The sequence below is a fragment of the Haematobia irritans genome, chromosome 4 (assembly GCF_050003625.1).
Source record: "Haematobia irritans isolate KBUSLIRL chromosome 4, ASM5000362v1, whole genome shotgun sequence".
NCBI lineage: Eukaryota > Metazoa > Arthropoda > Insecta > Diptera > Muscidae > Haematobia > Haematobia irritans.
Window position 1 is genome coordinate 164298599 of NC_134400.1, and position 18289 is coordinate 164316887.

General features: G+C 36.5%; 2 protein-coding genes across 7 annotated transcripts in view; both read left to right on the plus strand.

Annotated features, from left to right (window-relative positions):
- The window catches only part of Snmp2 (Sensory neuron membrane protein 2), a 691945-nt gene that overhangs the window by 631894 nt on the left and 41762 nt on the right, over window positions 1–18289 (plus strand). The window lies entirely within an intron of this gene.
- LOC142234476 (uncharacterized) lies at window positions 1509–9950 on the plus strand. Of its 2 annotated transcripts, XM_075305627.1 has the most exons (2): window positions 2472–2628; window positions 2694–9950. In XM_075305627.1, exons 1-2 carry the CDS (start codon window positions 2608–2610, stop codon window positions 9567–9569), a joined length of 6897 nt encoding a protein of 2298 aa, XP_075161742.1. In that variant the 5' UTR covers window positions 2472–2607; the 3' UTR covers window positions 9570–9950. The 2 variants fall into 2 exon arrangements, with proteins under 2 accessions (XP_075161741.1, XP_075161742.1); XM_075305626.1 differs by having other exon boundaries at window positions 1509–9950.

Below are 18289 nucleotides of genomic sequence, written 5' to 3' on the forward strand. Positions count from 1 at the left end.
ATTTGTTTTCTCTTTACCCTTCTCTCAGAGAATATCTTTGTCTCTGATGGTTAGAAACAACTGATCAAAGTGGAATGAAATATTAATTAAGAAAAGGAAATGTGGAATTGCAGTGTACTACTCACTGTCTCACTGTCCTCTTTTTGAATTTTCGCTTCTTCCTAGTCAAACCATTCTTTTAGAATGGCTGTGTGTACTGACATTGAGTTCTTTCCATGGATTGAGCTATGATCTGACCACTTCTTCCTAAAGAGACGAAGACTTTCTTTTTCGTCTCTTTTTAGTTCAGAATTGAAATATCTCCTCTTCATATCCCTCGATACCTTATTCTTAAATTAAAATGCAATAAATGTAGGCCATCCACTTGTACAGGATGGCCTATATGTATTGCAGCCAACTTCAGATTGATCAGATTTTCATATCCATTGTTTACAAAAGCATTTTGATCTATTGCATTCAGAAATAAAGTTGTTCGTGGTGGAATTCAAGCGTGATAGTGTGATGGCTTTGTAGTTGCCTGGAAAACATCAAGTGACTACCGTTAGAGCCCTCCAGCATTTAAATGTGAATAAATCTCATACCATTGCTCATAACAGTGATACTGGCAGTATTGCATCGTGTCCAAGAGTGAACGAATAAAACGATAAACGACCAGAAATGATCCGAAAGACGAACGCAAGATTTGATCGACTTTGGTAGTAAAAAGGGGTGCAACGGAAGCAACACATATCGATTAGATTGGACTAAAGCCATTGAAGTTCCAAAAAGTGTAAGAGCTCACGGATGCACAAACAAAAGATAGATGGAGCCAAGCCTTTACTTGCCAACGAGATCGGCTGAAAACGTAAACCTTCGAATGGCCACTAGAACTCAAGCGCAGGCGATGGTCCCTCCTCGCGCGAATACATCGACGGTGGGGTCAGAATAAATGCTGAATATTACCGGGCAAATGTCGTAATGACAGAAAGAGGTTCCTCGCTTAATTTCTACCTCACAGTGGCCACCTAAATCTCCGGATCTCAGTCCGTTGGAATTTTGCAACTGGGACATTTGAGAGAGTAAAATACCAAAGTGTCGATCATCTCAAGACGATTTTTCGATTTTAAAGAACCTAGATTGAAATTTGATATGCTTTCTCGTCTTTATTTTTATTTTAAGAAGCCACATTTTTGTTTCAATACCAAAATCCTTTGGATCCATGAAATATACGGACAGTTTTTTTGTTTTTGGAGTAGCCTTATTATTTTTCTCGACTTCCAAACACTGTACCTAAATCGTTGCGTATGAGGCTGGTCAGTATTGGTGTTAACAATGTTAAGAGCGAATCTTCAACTGGTCTGACAACGATGACTGCGTTGACGCTGGCGCTAACGACGTGACGCTGTGACGCTCGAGTATTTTTGATTAGCATTAGCATGTGTATAAAACGGAAATGGAACGCAGCCAAGAGAAGATAAGCACCACAATCCAAGCCAAAAATTTTTCAGTTAATGAGTAGACGTGAAACTAAACACTTCGATAACAACGGGATGGTCTTAAGGAAATCCTAAGCAACTTAAATGGTTTCGAACGTTTATTAAGAAAACAAAGCAGGCTTTATGAGAATTCATAGCTAATACGAGCCATTCATACTTACCTGCCAGTTTGGCAGTCAGACGCGCATAAATTAATTCGTTTTCTGTTTTGCGTCGTCCCAAAGAAGATAGAAATAAAAAAACAAAAAATAGAATACAAACAAGTGCTGATTGATTTTAAAAGTGATTACAATCAATAATTTTTCTTTTCCTAAGAAAGCGCGCCGTTCGCTCAAAGGCTAACAAATGAACCGCCATCGTCAAGCCAATGCATACGCTCAATCGGTAGCCTTAACTTTGCTATTCGTCTCGTGTTTCTGTTTTGTTTCGGTGCGGGCTAAAATCTATGATCGATGTGAACTTGCACGTGAACTGCACTTTGTCTACCACATGCCGCTACAACAGATCGCCACATGGGTGTGCATAGCCCAAAGGGAATCATTGTTCAATACGGCCGCCGTGGGCCGACTTAATAGTGACGGTTCGGCAGATCATGGACTTTTTCAGATCAGTGATCTTTATTGGTGCAGCCATGGTGATTATGCCGGCAAAGCTTGTGGTTTAAGGTGTAAAGATTTACTAGACAATGACATTAGCAATGATGTTCGGTGCATAAAGACGATTTATGATGAGCACTCACGTCTCTCTGGAGATGGTTTCAATGCTTGGACCACTTATCAACCATTCTGCTTGAACCAGGACTACAAGCTTGTGGCCTCGTGTTTCAGCCAGCACACACACAAGGATTATCCAAAAGTTGGTCCCAATCTTATACAGAGTTCTCCAGAAGTCTCCAAAAAATATCAATCGAATCCGTTCCTATCCAATGTGGTTTGTAATCAACCCAAACCACAGATTACAACTCATCATCAAACCCAAACTACCAACTATCAGAATAATCCATTCCTTAAGAACATCCAACCACAAATTAACAGTTTCCATGGAGCAGCCAGTACACCTTCCCAGAAGCATACCCATCCCCAAAAATCGAAGAAACAATCGCCTCAGTACAACAACATCAATCGCAATGTAAATGCTATCCAGTCACATAAGGGTAAAATTTTTACACGTTGTTCCCTAGCCCAAGAACTCTATACTAAACACAACTTTCCACTGCAGGATATCGCTACGTGGGTGTGCATCGCCGAACACCAATCTTCATTTGATACGGCAGCAGTAGGACGTCAGAATGGTGATGGCAGTTCTTACTATGGCCTATTTCAAATCAGTGATCGATACTGGTGCTCCACATCAGACTCATCACTGGAGGAGGGAAAGGCCTGTAATGTCCCGTGCCATAAGTTAATAGATGAAGATTTGCATGATGACGTCAAATGCATACGAACAATTTACGATGAACATGCAAGAATATCAGGTAATGGTTTCAATGCTTGGGTTGTCTATTCAACGCGTTGTCAAAATCAAAATATAGAGCATATAAGCCAGTGTTTTGATTCGAAGGTTTTGCAGAAGGTTAATACAGTTCCCTCCAGTTCCAATGTCAATGGTGTGGCTAGTTTTTCGGTTGTGGGTAAATCGGGAAAAGTATATGAAAAATGTGAATTGGCCAAGGAATTGTATCACCAACATAAATTGCCCATGGATCAAATAGCAACTTGGGTGTGTATAGCTAAGCATGAATCGAATTTTCGAACCTCGGCAGTGGGAAGATTGAACACGGATGGCTCTGCGGATCATGGTCTCTTTCAAATAAGTGATCTATTTTGGTGTTCACATGACCATTATGGGGGTAAAGCATGCAATATTCCATGTGCTAAATTACTAGACTCCGATATAACAGATGATGTCCGTTGTATTCGTATGATACATGAGGAACATACTCGTTTATCGGGCGATGGCTTCAATGCATGGGCTGTTTACAGGCCACATTGCCTCAATCAGGGGTTAGATCGTATCAAGCAATGCTTCTCCGACAAGGATTTCAAAGAAAGTCAGTCGAAGTCAACACCTAATGGGGGATCCAACAGAAATGCCTTAATCCCACAATCCTCTGGGGCATCAAAGAAGGGAAAAATTTACAATAAATGTGAATTGGCTAAGGAACTATTCCACAAACACCACATGCCAATGATGCAGATACCCACATGGGTTTGTATAGCCCAACATGAATCCAGTTACAATACTGCAGCTGTGGGTCGTTTAAACACCGATGGATCAGCCGATCATGGTCTCTTTCAAATAAGTGACCTCTATTGGTGTTCTCATGATCATCATGGAGGAAAAGCCTGTAATATACCTTGCGATAGATTATTAGACTCTGATATTTCCGATGATATCCGCTGTATAAAGATCATCCATGAAGAACATACAAGGATATCGGGCGATGGTTTCAATGCTTGGACTGTTTATAAACCCCATTGTCGTAATCAGGGATTGGACCGAGTGAAGGAGTGCTTCTCCGACAAGGAACTTAAAGAAAGTGGAACTCAGATACCATCATACAGCAATTCCCTGATTCCCCAGGTGCACACATCTACCACAAAAGGCAAAATCTATAATAAATGTGAATTAGCCCAAGAATTGTATCACAAACATGGATTACCAATAGATCAAATACCCACCTGGGTTTGCATAGCCCAACATGAGTCAAGTTACAATACTGCAGCTGTGGGTCGACTTAATTCTGATGGTTCAGCGGATCATGGTCTCTTTCAAATAAGTGATCTTTATTGGTGTTCTCATGATCGGTACGGGGGAAAGGCTTGTAATATACCCTGTGAGCGACTCTTGGACTCGGACATAGCGGATGATGTCCAATGTATTAAAATCATCCATGAAGAACATACACGTATATCCGGTGATGGTTTCAATGCCTGGACCGTTTATAAACCCCATTGTCGTAATCAGGGAATGGATAGCATTAAGCAATGTTTTACGGAGCAGGAACTCACCTACTCAGCTTCCAATACTGTTTCCGTTATAACTTCTAATTCAATAGTTCCCCAAACAATTCGGCCTTCTGGAACTAAGAAAGGAAAGATCTACCAAAAATGTGAATTAGCAAAGGAGTTGTATCACAAACATAGTTTGCCTATGGAACAAATTCCCACATGGGTTTGTATAGCCCAACATGAGTCAAGCTACAATACTGCGGCTGTGGGACGCCTGAATACCGATGGATCCGCAGACCATGGACTTTTTCAAATAAGTGATCTTTACTGGTGTTCTCATGACTCATATGGTGGTAAGACTTGCAATATACATTGCGATAGATTATTGGATTCGGATATTTCCGATGATATTCGCTGTATAAAAATTATCCACGAAGAACATACTCGAATCTCAGGAGATGGATTCAATGCCTGGGCTGTATACAAGCCACATTGCCGTAATCAAGGTTTGGAGCGCATCAAGGAATGCTTCTCTGACAAAGAATTAAAAGATATTTCAACAAAATCGGGATCTTCGGGACACCCTAACTCTCTTATTCCTCAGAGTGGTACACCTACGAAGAAAGGAAAGATCTACCAAAAATGTGAATTGACAAAAGAGTTGTATCACACTCATCATTTGCCAATGGATCAAATTCCCACATGGGTTTGTATAGCCCAACATGAGTCAAGCTACAATACTGCGGCTGTTGGACGTTTGAATACCGATGGATCTGCAGACCATGGGCTTTTTCAAATAAGTGATCTTTACTGGTGTTCTCATGACTCATATGGTGGTAAGGCTTGCAATATACCTTGCGATAGATTATTGGATTCTGATATTTCCGATGATATTCGCTGTATAAAAATGATCCATGAAGAACATACTCGTATCTCAGGAGATGGATTCAATGCTTGGGCTGTGTACAAACCACATTGCCGTAATCAAGGTTTGGAGCGCATCAAGGAATGCTTCTCTGACAAAGAATTAAAAGATATTTCAACAAAATCGGGATCTTCGGGACACTCTAACTCTCTTATTCCTCAGAGTGGTACACCTACGAAGAAAGGAAAGATCTACCAAAAATGTGAATTGACAAAAGAGTTGTATCACACTCATCATTTGCCAATGGATCAAATTCCCACATGGGTTTGTATAGCCCAACATGAGTCAAGCTACAATACTGCGGCTGTTGGACGTTTGAATACCGATGGATCTGCAGACCATGGGCTTTTTCAAATAAGTGATCTTTACTGGTGTTCTCATGACTCATATGGTGGTAAGGCTTGCAATATACCTTGCGATAGATTATTGGATTCTGATATTTCCGATGATATTCGCTGTATAAAAATGATCCATGAAGAACATACTCGTATCTCAGGAGATGGATTCAATGCTTGGGCTGTGTACAAGCCACATTGCCGTAATCAAGGTTTGGATCGCATCAAGGAATGCTTCTCTGAAAAAGAATTAAAAGAAATTTCAGCAAACACGGGATCTTCAGCACACCCTAACTCTCTTATTCCTCAGAGTGGTACTCCTACGAAGAAAGGAAAGATCTACAAAAAATGTGAATTGGCCCAAGAATTATATCACACTCATCATTTACCAATGGATCAAATTCCCACCTGGGTTTGTATAGCTCAACATGAATCAAGCTTTAATACTGCAGCCATTGGACGTCTGAATGCCGATGGATCAGCTGATCATGGACTCTTTCAAATAAGTGACCTGTATTGGTGTTCCCATGACCAATATGGAGGAAAAGCCTGCAATATTGCTTGTGATAAACTAATAGATTCGGACATATCAGATGATGTACGTTGCATTAAAATTATCCATGAGGAACACACTGGTATATCAGGAGATGGATTCAATGCCTGGGCAGTATATAAACCACATTGTCGTAATCAAAGTTTGGATCGTATCAAAGAATGCTTTTCTGACAAAGACTTAAAAGATAGTTCAACAAAAACGGGATCGTCAGGACCCTCTAACTCTCTTATACCCCAGACAACAAAACCCTCGAAAAAAGGAAAGATCTACAAAAAATGTGAATTGGCCCAAGAATTATATCACACTCATCATTTACCAATGGATCAAATTCCCACCTGGGTTTGTATAGCTCAACATGAATCAAGCTTTAATACTGCAGCCATTGGACGTCTGAATGCCGATGGATCAGCTGATCATGGACTCTTTCAAATAAGTGACCTGTATTGGTGTTCCCATGACCAATATGGAGGAAAAGCCTGCAATATTGCTTGTGATAAACTAATAGATTCTGATATATCAGATGATGTACGTTGTATAAAAATTATACATGAGGAACACACTGGCATATCAGGTGATGGCTTTAATGCATGGGCTGTATACAAACCGCATTGTCGTAACCGTCAATTGAGTGATATAAAATCCTGCTTCAATAGCAATGAAATCGATTTGTATGAGAAAAAAACAACTGCAGACAAATATCAGCCTACGAAATTCAATGAGCCTTCGAAGAAACCTGGAGATTATGGTCATAATCCATTTTTACAAAATATAAAAATCCAGAACAATGCCGGACAAACCCCTTTAAAAAGTCCCATAACGAATAAAGTATCTACAACAACCAGCTCGGTCAATTATAACAAAAATCCCTTCTTAAATGGATCCATTAAAACGTCATCGATTTCGTCTACTCCGGCCAGTCAGAGTATACAGAAACAGATAGTTAACAATTATGCAAATAATCCATTTTTAAGTGGCTTTACAAAAAATCCTTCAACCTCATCTCAAACAACATCCAAACCAATTACTACTACCAATAAACCTCATGTTCAACAAAATTCTGGAATTTATTCGAAGATTCAAGAAAATTCGAGCGCAGATTCACAACATTCGAAATATATCGACAGTAGCAACTTTAGACCAAATACAGATTCTGTGAATCCATCAACACCCTCGAAATACGTTGACACTAACAATTTTAGATCAACGACTACGACTACACCTAGAACTACAACTACAACAAGGAAAACGACAGCAAGAACCACAAGCGTCAGGCCTATTACGACAACCCCAAAACCTAGAACTACAACAACAGTGAGAACTACAACCACAACAAGGAAAACAACAAGTACAACAACAAGATCCACCACAGTTAGACCTTTTAGCACAACCATAAAGCCTAGAACTACACCAACTGCCAAAACTACAGCCACTACAAGGAAACCAACTACAACAACTTCCTCCAAACCAAAAACTACAACTACAGCCAAACCAACGACCACTCGCCAACCATCGTTTAGTACAACCAAATCCACATCTACCACCAAATGGAATTGGAATGGTGGCAAATATAAGCCATTACAAGCGACGACAACTACAACTAAAAAACCTACTACAAAATCTCCAACCACAACCACAATAAAAACGATTACTACGAGACCCCCAAGTTCTCATGCTAAGACTAATACTTTATCTCACACAACTGTCAACCCAACTTCAACGAAATCTCCTAAATCTACCACCTCTGGATGGAGTTGGGAAAGTTTTAAACTCAAAGAGACAACCACAACACAGAAGTCATCAACTACAACCACATCTGGGACAACATCAAAAAAATCACTAACCACCAGCAAACCAAGTACCACATGGAGTTGGAATAATCGGCAAACAACAAAAGGCAAAACGCCCACCACATCTTGGACAACTAGGAAACCTTCAACTACCTCTTGGACAACCACCAAAACCAGCAAACCATCCTCAACTCCAAGGGCAAATATTATCACAGGAAACTCGAATAATGGTCAATATAAGGGAGGCAAAATAACTAGTACTACCCGAAAACCTTCAACCACTTCTAAATCGCCAACTACATCATGGAATTGGAATAGTGGTCAATATAAGGTTAGCTCTTCTGCAACAACAAACAAACCCACACAATCATCTACAAAATCTTTCAAGAACACAACCATTGGAATCTGGCAAACCACAAAAAAACCTATAACCACTACAACTACAAGAAAGCCCCAATCACTTTCAACCAAAACCATCTATTTGTGGAGCTCGAACTCAACTGCAAAACCTTCGGCTACAACGACTAAAACTACAACCTCTCGGAACTGGCCAACTACTAAAACTCCCATAACGACAGAACACAAAACCACAAGTCCAACTAAACCATCGAATGTATGGAACTCGGATTCTAACTCAGCTACAAAACCATGGGCTACAACGGCTAAAACTACAATCTCTCGGAACTGGCAAACTACTAAAACTCCCATAACGACAGGACACAAAACCACAAGTCCAACTAAACCATCGAATGTATGGAACTCGAACCCAACTGCAAAATCTTCAACGACAAAAACTACAACCTCTTGGAACTGGCAGACTACTAAAGTTCCTATAACGATTGGACACAAAACCACAAGTCCAACTAAAACATCGAATTTATGGAACTCGAACCCAACTGCAAAATCTTCAACTACAAAGTTAACAACTAAAACTACATCACCTAAACCACAAACAACGCCATCACCTAAACCACAAACAACAACGACAACTGCCAAACGTCCCTTAACAAATAACAACTGGAAGTGGCAACAGCCAAAATATTCGAATACCACAGCTACAACTACATTGCCAACATCATTGACCTCGAAACCAACAAATAAACCCCAACAACAAACTACGTGGCAGCATTGGCAAAATGGACAACAAATGAAAACTACACAGAAACCTTTAGGAACAACAAAAAATGCTCAAATTTCTAAAACTACATCAACAACAACTACAAAACACCCAATCACTTGGGGTAAAGGGCAAGGCGACAAAACGATAAGCACCACTACTAAACCACATAAAAATACTCAAATCAGTAACGCTAACCTTTATAAAAATAACGAAGATATTTTCAAACATCCTTTTTTTGATCGAGTCAAAAAGGAACAGGAACAATTTCGAAATACTATTTCCAGCTACATAGGGTCAACAGTGCCTCCAGCATTTAAGAACTCATCACAATATCAGGAATACAAGAAAAATAGTTCAGGAAAAAATATTGTCTCCTACAATTATGCTGCTTCTTCCTCAGTTAATGGGCATGTAGGGTGATAATGCTCAATGATTTCATTGCTACTTAACTGCCTATAGAACTGTTCACTAAAACTTTTCACAACCTAGTTCTCGTAGTATTTCCAAAGTTGATTGATTGATCAATTTTCAAGAATCTTTTTGTATAAAATAATTGTTAAATGTTTATTGTTGCTTTTTGTATTTATGTTTAATCAATATTATGCCATTTTGCCATACGGCTAGCCATTGAAATGTTGTTTTCTATATTATTTAAGTTTTACTATTTTTTTTTTAGTTTAAATATGTTTATAGCAAATATAATAAACCTTTTCCGGTTTTATTCCCATTTCATTATTATCTAATTCAATTTCGAAGAAACGTAAGAAATGACAATCGGAAATAGATTTAAGTAATAATTAATAAATGCCACTTATCTAATATTTATGATAATTAAAAATATAAAAATAAATTGTTAATAAAATCTATTAAAATTAAAAAAACGAAATGTTTTCTTTTCAAAATCAAACGTTCAATTTATTGAAACAAGTAAGAAAAATCTGAAAGCGGACAGGGCTGACATCTAAAATATTAGAATTGTTAAAAAGTGAGAATTTAAACATTTTTTAAAATCTAAAAGTTTAGTTCACTTTATGGGAGAATTTGTGCTGGTACACACAAAGGAAATTTCAGAGAAATTGTGCTGGTACACACAAAGGAAATTTCATTAAAATTGAGCCAACGAAAAATTTTCATTGATACAAGGAAACATTTATATTAAGACCATGAAAATGTTCCTTAATAGTACGAAACGTTTCGTTTACTAACAAAAAATTCATTATAATAACGAAAAATTTCGTTATACCAATGAATTTGTTTCATTGGCTCAATTTTAATCATACATTTCATTAATATATCGAAACTTTTTCTACCAGTTTATTATCCCTCATGTTCCGATATTGGGAATCGCATAACTCCAAATTATTGCATGGCGATATTTTCTTAATACTAAAACATAAAAACATTTAAAATTTGTCAATACATGTAGTTCTCTTTAATGTGAAGTTCAAATTTAAATAGGTCCAATGTGGAGTATCTCGATTGTTTAGAACAATAAATTCTTGTGATTTTCCATTCGGGATATTGGAGCATATGGGTATAACATACATATATAGAGAAGCACATATAAAATGAAAGATGATGCAACCAAAATTTTAGAAAAATCAATTTACACAATCGCAAGACCAAATTTCTTTAAAATAAAGAAATTTTATCTAAAAGAAAATTTTGTAATATTTGACTTAAAACGTTAAATCATTAAAGTTTGGATAGTAATATACACACTCTGAAATATATTGTTCTTATATGAAAGATGATGCAATCTAAATTTTATGTTAAGACAAGCAATTTGCACAATACTAAAGACATTTTATTTCAAATATATTTCATAATCTTTGATTTAAAAAATTCTTCCATTAGATATTGGGTAGTAATATTTGAAACTTGCATTCAGTCATATGTCGAAAAGAAATAATCTTTAATAGTCTAATAATCTAAACTCAAAAAAAAAATAGGTTAGTCAACCCAATTTAATTTTAGTTCATTGAAATTATTATGTTTAAATGAAAATTTCCCTGATATAACAAAGTTTTATTCAATTTATTAATATCAGAGAAATTAACTTAGAAAGATACACAATTTACACAATATCAAGGACAAATTTCTTTGAAATAAAGATATTTTATTTTATTTAAACGATAGCTCACAATCTTTGCTTTAAAAATTCGTTTCTTCCAATTTAAGACACCAATCATAGAAATTTGAATCGCTCCGTCTTTGAAGTAATGCAAATTTACCTTCAAGTAATAAAAAATATTTTTGATTTAAAGAAATAATCCTTAAATGAACTGAGATATTTAATCTTGAAATTAAAAATAACAAGTATATACGGCCGTAAGTTCGGCCAGGACGAAGCTTATGTACCCTCCGCCATGGATTGCATAGAAACTTCTTCTAAAAACTGCCATCCACAATCGAATTACTTGGGTTGCGGTAACGCTTGCCGATGACAAGGTATCTTAAAACTGCCTAACACCGTCTTCTAAATTGTAAGTAAGTCCATACGTGGTATATATTAAATTAATAGAATTTTCTATAGAAATAAAATTTTAACAAAATTTTCCATAGAAATAAAATTTTAACAAAATTTTCTATAGAAATGAAATTTTAACAAAATTTTCTATGGAAATAAAATTTTCTGTAGAAATAAAATTTTGGTGGATTATTTTTGGCTCGAGTGGCGACCATGATTATGAACCGATATGGAACAATTTTTGTGTGATGGGGATTGGCTATATATAACTATAGACCGATATGGACCAATTTTGGTATGGTTGTGCGGCCATATACTAACACCACGTTCCACATTTGAACCGGCTGAATTTTGCCTCTCTAAGAGGCTCCGGAGGTCAAATCTGGAGAAGGTTTATATGGCGGCTATATATAATTATGGACTGATATGGACCAATTCTGGCACGGTTGTTATAGACCATATACTGACACCATGTACCAAATTTCAGCCGGATCGTATGAAATTTGCTTCTCTTAGTGGCTCCGCAAGCCAAATCTGCACAGAAAAAAATATCACCAAAATATTTCCAATTAAAAAGTTAATTGAAGTTGCAACTTTTTTCAATTAATAAATTAATTGGTACAATTAACTTTTTTATCAAGATAGAAACATTAATTTAATTAAATCAATGATTGAAAATTTTAAAATTTTTAATTAAAAAGTTAATTAATACAATTAACTTTTAATCAAATTCGGAAGACTAACTCAGTTAAAAAAGTGATGAAATTTTTTTTAAAATTTTTAATTAAAATTTTTTTCAAACGATCAATTGTTAATCCAAATAAAACTTCTAAGCCAATTCAGAATGTAATTGAAAATAGTTACCTTTTTTTAATTACTAAATTAATTGAGTTTTGCAATCAACATCAATTAAATTTTTAATTGAATCAATTGAAAAATTTATTGAAATTTGGTAATGAAATTAATTAATTATTTAATCAAGAATTTTTTTCTATGCCCAATTAAAACTGTGATTGATACTATCATTTTCGTGATTGAAGACATTTCAATTAAAAAATTAATTGGATCAATTACTTTCGTGATTGAATCAGAAAAAAAAATTTTGTGTGTGGGGATCGGTTTATATGGGGCTATATATAATTATGAACCGATGTGGACCACTTTTTGCATGGATGTTAGAGACCATATACTAACACCACGTTCCACATTTGAACCGGATTGGATGAATTTTGCTCCTCCAAGAGGCTCCGGAGGTCAAATCTGGAGAACGCTTTATATGGGGGCTATATATAATTATGCACCGATTTGGACCAATTCTGGCACGGTTGTTAGAGATCATATACCAACACCATGTTCCAAATTTCAACCGGATCGGATGAATTTTGCACCTCCAAGAAGCTCCGGAGGTCAAATCTGGGATCGGTTTATACGCGGGCTATATATAATTATGGACCGATTTGGACCAATTCTGGCACGGTTGTTAGAGATCATATACTAACACCATGTACCAAATTTCAGCCGGATCGGATGAAATTTGTTTCTCTTTGAGCCTCCGCAAGCCAAATCTGGGGATCGGTTTATATGGGGGCTATATATAATTATGAACCGATGTGGACCAATTTTAGCATAGTTGTTGGAGACCATATATCAACACCATGTACCAAATTTCAGCCGGATCGGATGAAATTTGCTTCTCTTTGAGGCCAAATCTGGGGATCGGTTTATACGGAGTCTCTATATATAATTATGGACCGATGTGGACCAATGTTTGCATGGTTATTAGAGACTATATACCAAAACCATGTACCAAATTTCAGCCGGATCGGAAGAAATTTGCTTCTCTTTGAGGCTCTGCAAGCCAAATCTGGGCATCGGTTTATATGGGGGCTATATATAATTATGGACCGATGTGGACCAATTTTTGCATGATTGTTAGAAACTATACACCAACACCATGTACAAACTAGATTTTTTCAAAATAGATTTTAACAAGTAAGGAAAGTCTAAAGTCGGGCGGGGCCGACTATATTATACCCTGCACCACTTTGTAAATCCACATTTTCGATACTATCTCAAATCCGTCAAATACATATATTTAAATCTGACTCCATCTGAACAAATTTATAATCTATAGACTTAAATTTTAAGTCGGGTAATGCCCTGGGATGGTACAATATATTAGTAAAAAACAAGTAAGTAAAGTCTAAAGTCGGGCGGGGCCGACTATATTATACCCTTCACCCCTATGTAGGCCAAAATTTGTGTTACCATCTCAACTACTTCACATTTGCTGGAAGCTATATAAAGGAGACAATTTTTTTACTTCTACAAAATCTCCAGAATTAAAATTTAAATTGATTAACGCTATCTAGTTAATTGGAGGAAACTTCCATTGAAAATGGGTCTAAAATGTGTAACAGTCTACCATATTTCCCCAACTATGGTGTACGTATATATGGGAGCTATATATAATCTGACTAAATTTGACATGTATAGTTAGAATAATAATTACGCTATCTATGCGAAATTTCACGTAAATGGGAGTATAACTTTGCCCCCCCCCCCCCCCCCCCCCCCTGGTCATATGAGTGCAAATCGGACGGAAGAGCCATATCTAAATCTGAACCGATTTCAACCAAATTTGCCACAATTACCTATACTACTAAACGTACTCCTTGTGTGAAATTTGAAGCAAATCACGGAAAACCCTTGAGGCCATATAAGTTCAAATCGGACGAAATATATATATATATATGGGAGCTATATCTAAATCTAAATCGATTTTGACCATATTTGGCACATACAATAGTATCGTTAAAAGTACCGCTTGTGCAAAATTTGAAGTAAGTCAGGGCAAAACTCTGGCTTTTGAGACCATATAAGTCCAAATCGGGCGAACGATATATATGTGAGCTATATCTACATCTGAACCGATTTTAACAAAATTTGACACACTTAACGATACTATTAAACGTACCCCTTGTGCAAAATTTGAAGCAAATCACGGCAAAACTCTGGCTTTTGTGGCCATATAAATTCAAATCGGACGAAAGATATATATGGGAGCTATATCTAAATTTGAACCGATTTCAATCAAATTTACCAAGCATTGGTAGAATGTCAATTCTACCCTCTGTGCAAAATTTCACGAAGATCGGTAGTAACCTTTGGCCTCTGTGGTCATATGAGTCTAAATCGGACGAAAGATATATATGGGAGCTATATCTAAATCTGAACCGATTTGGCTGATATTTTGCAAGATTTATATTTGGATGTACGATATTTCAAGAAAATCGGTTGATAAACACGCTAACTATGACCAAATCGGGGATAAATATATATGGCAGCTATATCTAAATCTGACCCGATTTTTTCCAAAACCAATAGCGATTGTCTCTGCCCCAAGAAACGGCCCTATGCCAAATTTGACGACGATCGGACTTAAATTGCGAGCTGTACTTTGTGCACAAAATTACATATACAGACAGACAGACAGACAGACAGACAGACGGACATCGCTAAATCGACTCAGAATTTAATTCTAAGCCGATCGGTATACTAAAAGATGGGTCTATGACCAATATTTCTTGGCGTTACATACAAATGCACAAACTTATTATACCCTGTACCACAGTAGTGGTGAAGGGTATAAATATGGGAAACATTTTAATCTGGACCAATTTTGAGTCAACGTCGCAAAAGTGTATTTATGATTTATCGGTCGATAGATATGTATTAGAAATAAAGGAAAATTTGATTCACTTTTACAAGTTTTCGACTTAGCAGTGGCGATTTTATAAGGAAAATGTGGGTATTTTGGTCATTTTTGCCCAAATGGAAGCTATATAGAAATCCGAACCGGTTTCAACCAAATTTGACATGTATAACATACTTAGTATTTTAATTCTACTCCCTGTGCAAAAGTTCACGTAAATCGGACTACAACTTTGAACTCTGTGGTCATATGACGGAAAATCGGGCGAAAGATATATATATGGGAGCTATATCTAAATCTGAACCGATTTCAATAAAATTTAGCGCACTTGACTACACTACTAATTGTACTCCTAATGGAAAATTTCGACCAAATTGGACTAAAAATCTGGCTTCTGGGGCCATATAAGTCTATATCGGGCGAAAGATGTATATGAGAGCTATATCTCAATCTGAAACGATTTCAAGCAAATTTGGCACACCTGACTATAGTACTTATTGTTCTCCTGGTGCAAAATTTCAAGCAAATTAGGGTAAAACTCTGGCTTCTGGGGCCATATAAGTGCATATCGGGCGAAAGATATATATGGGAACTATATCTAAATCTGAACCGATTTCAATCAAATTTAGCACACTTGACTACACTACTAACTGTACTCCTAGTGCAAAATTTCAACCAAATTGGGTTAAAACTCTGGCTTCTGGGGCCATATAAGTCTATACCGGGCGAAAGATGTATATGAGAGCTATATCTCAATCTGAACCGATTTCAATCAAATTTGGCACACCTGACTATAGTACTTATTGTTCTCCTGGTGCAAAAATTCAAGCAATTCAGGGTAAAACTCTGGCTTCTGGGTCCATATAAGTACATATCGGGCGAAAGATATATATTGGAGCTAAATCTAAATTTGAATCGATTTCTTCCAAAATCAATAGGGTTCTATTCTGACCCAAAACAGGAACTTCTGCCAAATTTGAAGGCGATTGAACTTAAACTGCGACCTAGACTTTGATCACAAAAATGTGTTCATAGACAGACGGACATGGCTAGATCGACTCAGGGACCCACCCTGAGCATTATTGCCAAAGGCACCATGGGTCTATCTCGTCTCCTTCTGGGTGTTGGAAACATATGCACTAACTTATAATACCCTGTTCCACAGTGTAGCGCATGGTAGAAAGATTTTGCATCCTTAGTTTAAAGTTTATTTGAAATATAGACAGCGTGCTTCGCTTTGATGTATGTGTAATAATTTAGATTTTAAAACTGACATTTATTTGTACATGAATACCTTTGTTGATATATCGCAAAAAGAGAACGAAAATTCGACAAATGAGATCTGTATCCTGATTTTAAAGTTATATACCCTAGATTTAAAACTAAATGACTGCCTAGATGGCTTGATGGACCTATTCAACTAGAACGAAAACGACCAAAAAAAAAAAAAAAAAAAATATATATATATATATATATATATATATATATATATATATATATATATATATATATATATATATATATATATATATATATATATATATATATATATATATATATATATATATATATATATATATATATATATATATATATATATATATATATATATATATATATATATATATATATATATATATATATATATATATTCTTGATCGGGGAGAAATTCTAAGACGATATAACGATGTCCGTCTGTCTGTTGTAATCACGCTACAGTCTTCAATAATGAAGCAACCTTCCTGAAATTTTGCACAAACTCGTCTTTTGTCTACAGGCAGGTCAAGTTCGAAGATGGGCTATATCGGTCCAGTTTCTGATATAGTCATCATGTAAACCGACCTCCCGATTTGGGGTCTTGGGCTTATAGAAATCATAGTTTTTATCCAATTTGCCTGAAATTTTGAAATCTAGAGTTGTTTTATGACCATAAAGAGGTGTGCCAGAGGTGAGTATCGGTCCATGTTTTGGTATAGCCCCCATATAGACCGATCTCCCGATTTTACTTCTTGGGCTTATAGAAACCGCAGTTTTTATTCATTTTACCGGAAATTGGAAATCTAGAGCTATCGTAGGACCACAAATATGTGTGCCAAAAATTGTGAGTGTCGGTCCTTATTTTAGTATAGCCCCCATATAGACCGATCTCCCGATTTTACTTCTTGGGCTTATAGAAACCGCAGTTTTTATCCAATTTACCTGAAATTGGAAATCGAGAGGTACTTTAGAACCGTAAAGAGGTGTGCCAAAAATGGTGAGCATCGGTCTATGTTTTGGTATGGTCCCCATATAAACCGACCTGCAGATTTTGGATCTTGGGCTTATAGAAACCGTAGTTTTTATCCAATTTGCCTGAAATTGGAAATCTAGAGGTATTTTAAGGACCATAAAGAGGTGTGCCGAAAATGGTGAGTATCGGTCCATATTTTGGTATAGCCCCCATATAGACCAATTTCCCAATTTTACTTCTTGGGCTTCTAGAATCCGAAGTTTTTATCCAATTTGCCTGAAATTGGAAATCTAGAGGTGTTTTCGGGACATAAAGAGATGTGCCGAAAACGGTGAGTATCGGTCCATGTTTTAGTATAGCCCCCATAAGAACGATCTCCCGATTTAACTCCTTGGGTTTCTAGAAACCGTAGTTTTTATCTGATTTGCCTGAAATTGTAAATATTCTGGTATTTTAGGCTCACAAAAACGTGTATCGGATTAAGTTTTTATCGGTCCATTTGGTAATGCCTCCATATAGACCGACTTCACTTCTTGAGGGTGTAGAAGGCGCATTGCATCATGAAAATTGCTTGAAACTTAATGTAAAATTTCCAGGTTTTACTTCTACAGATTTAAGATTTCAAATCAAGACGTTATTTTACAATTTTCTTGCACACTTACAAGAGAGGTTAATGATTCCTCTAAAACTCAAACAAAAATGGTTCTTATAAATGCAGAATCTGA

Excerpts from the sequence above, each read along its gene's own strand:
- LOC142234476 (XM_075305626.1), top strand. The coding sequence starts at position 1,821 with ATGAACCGCCATCGTCAAGCCAATGCATACGCTCAATCGGTAGCCTTA.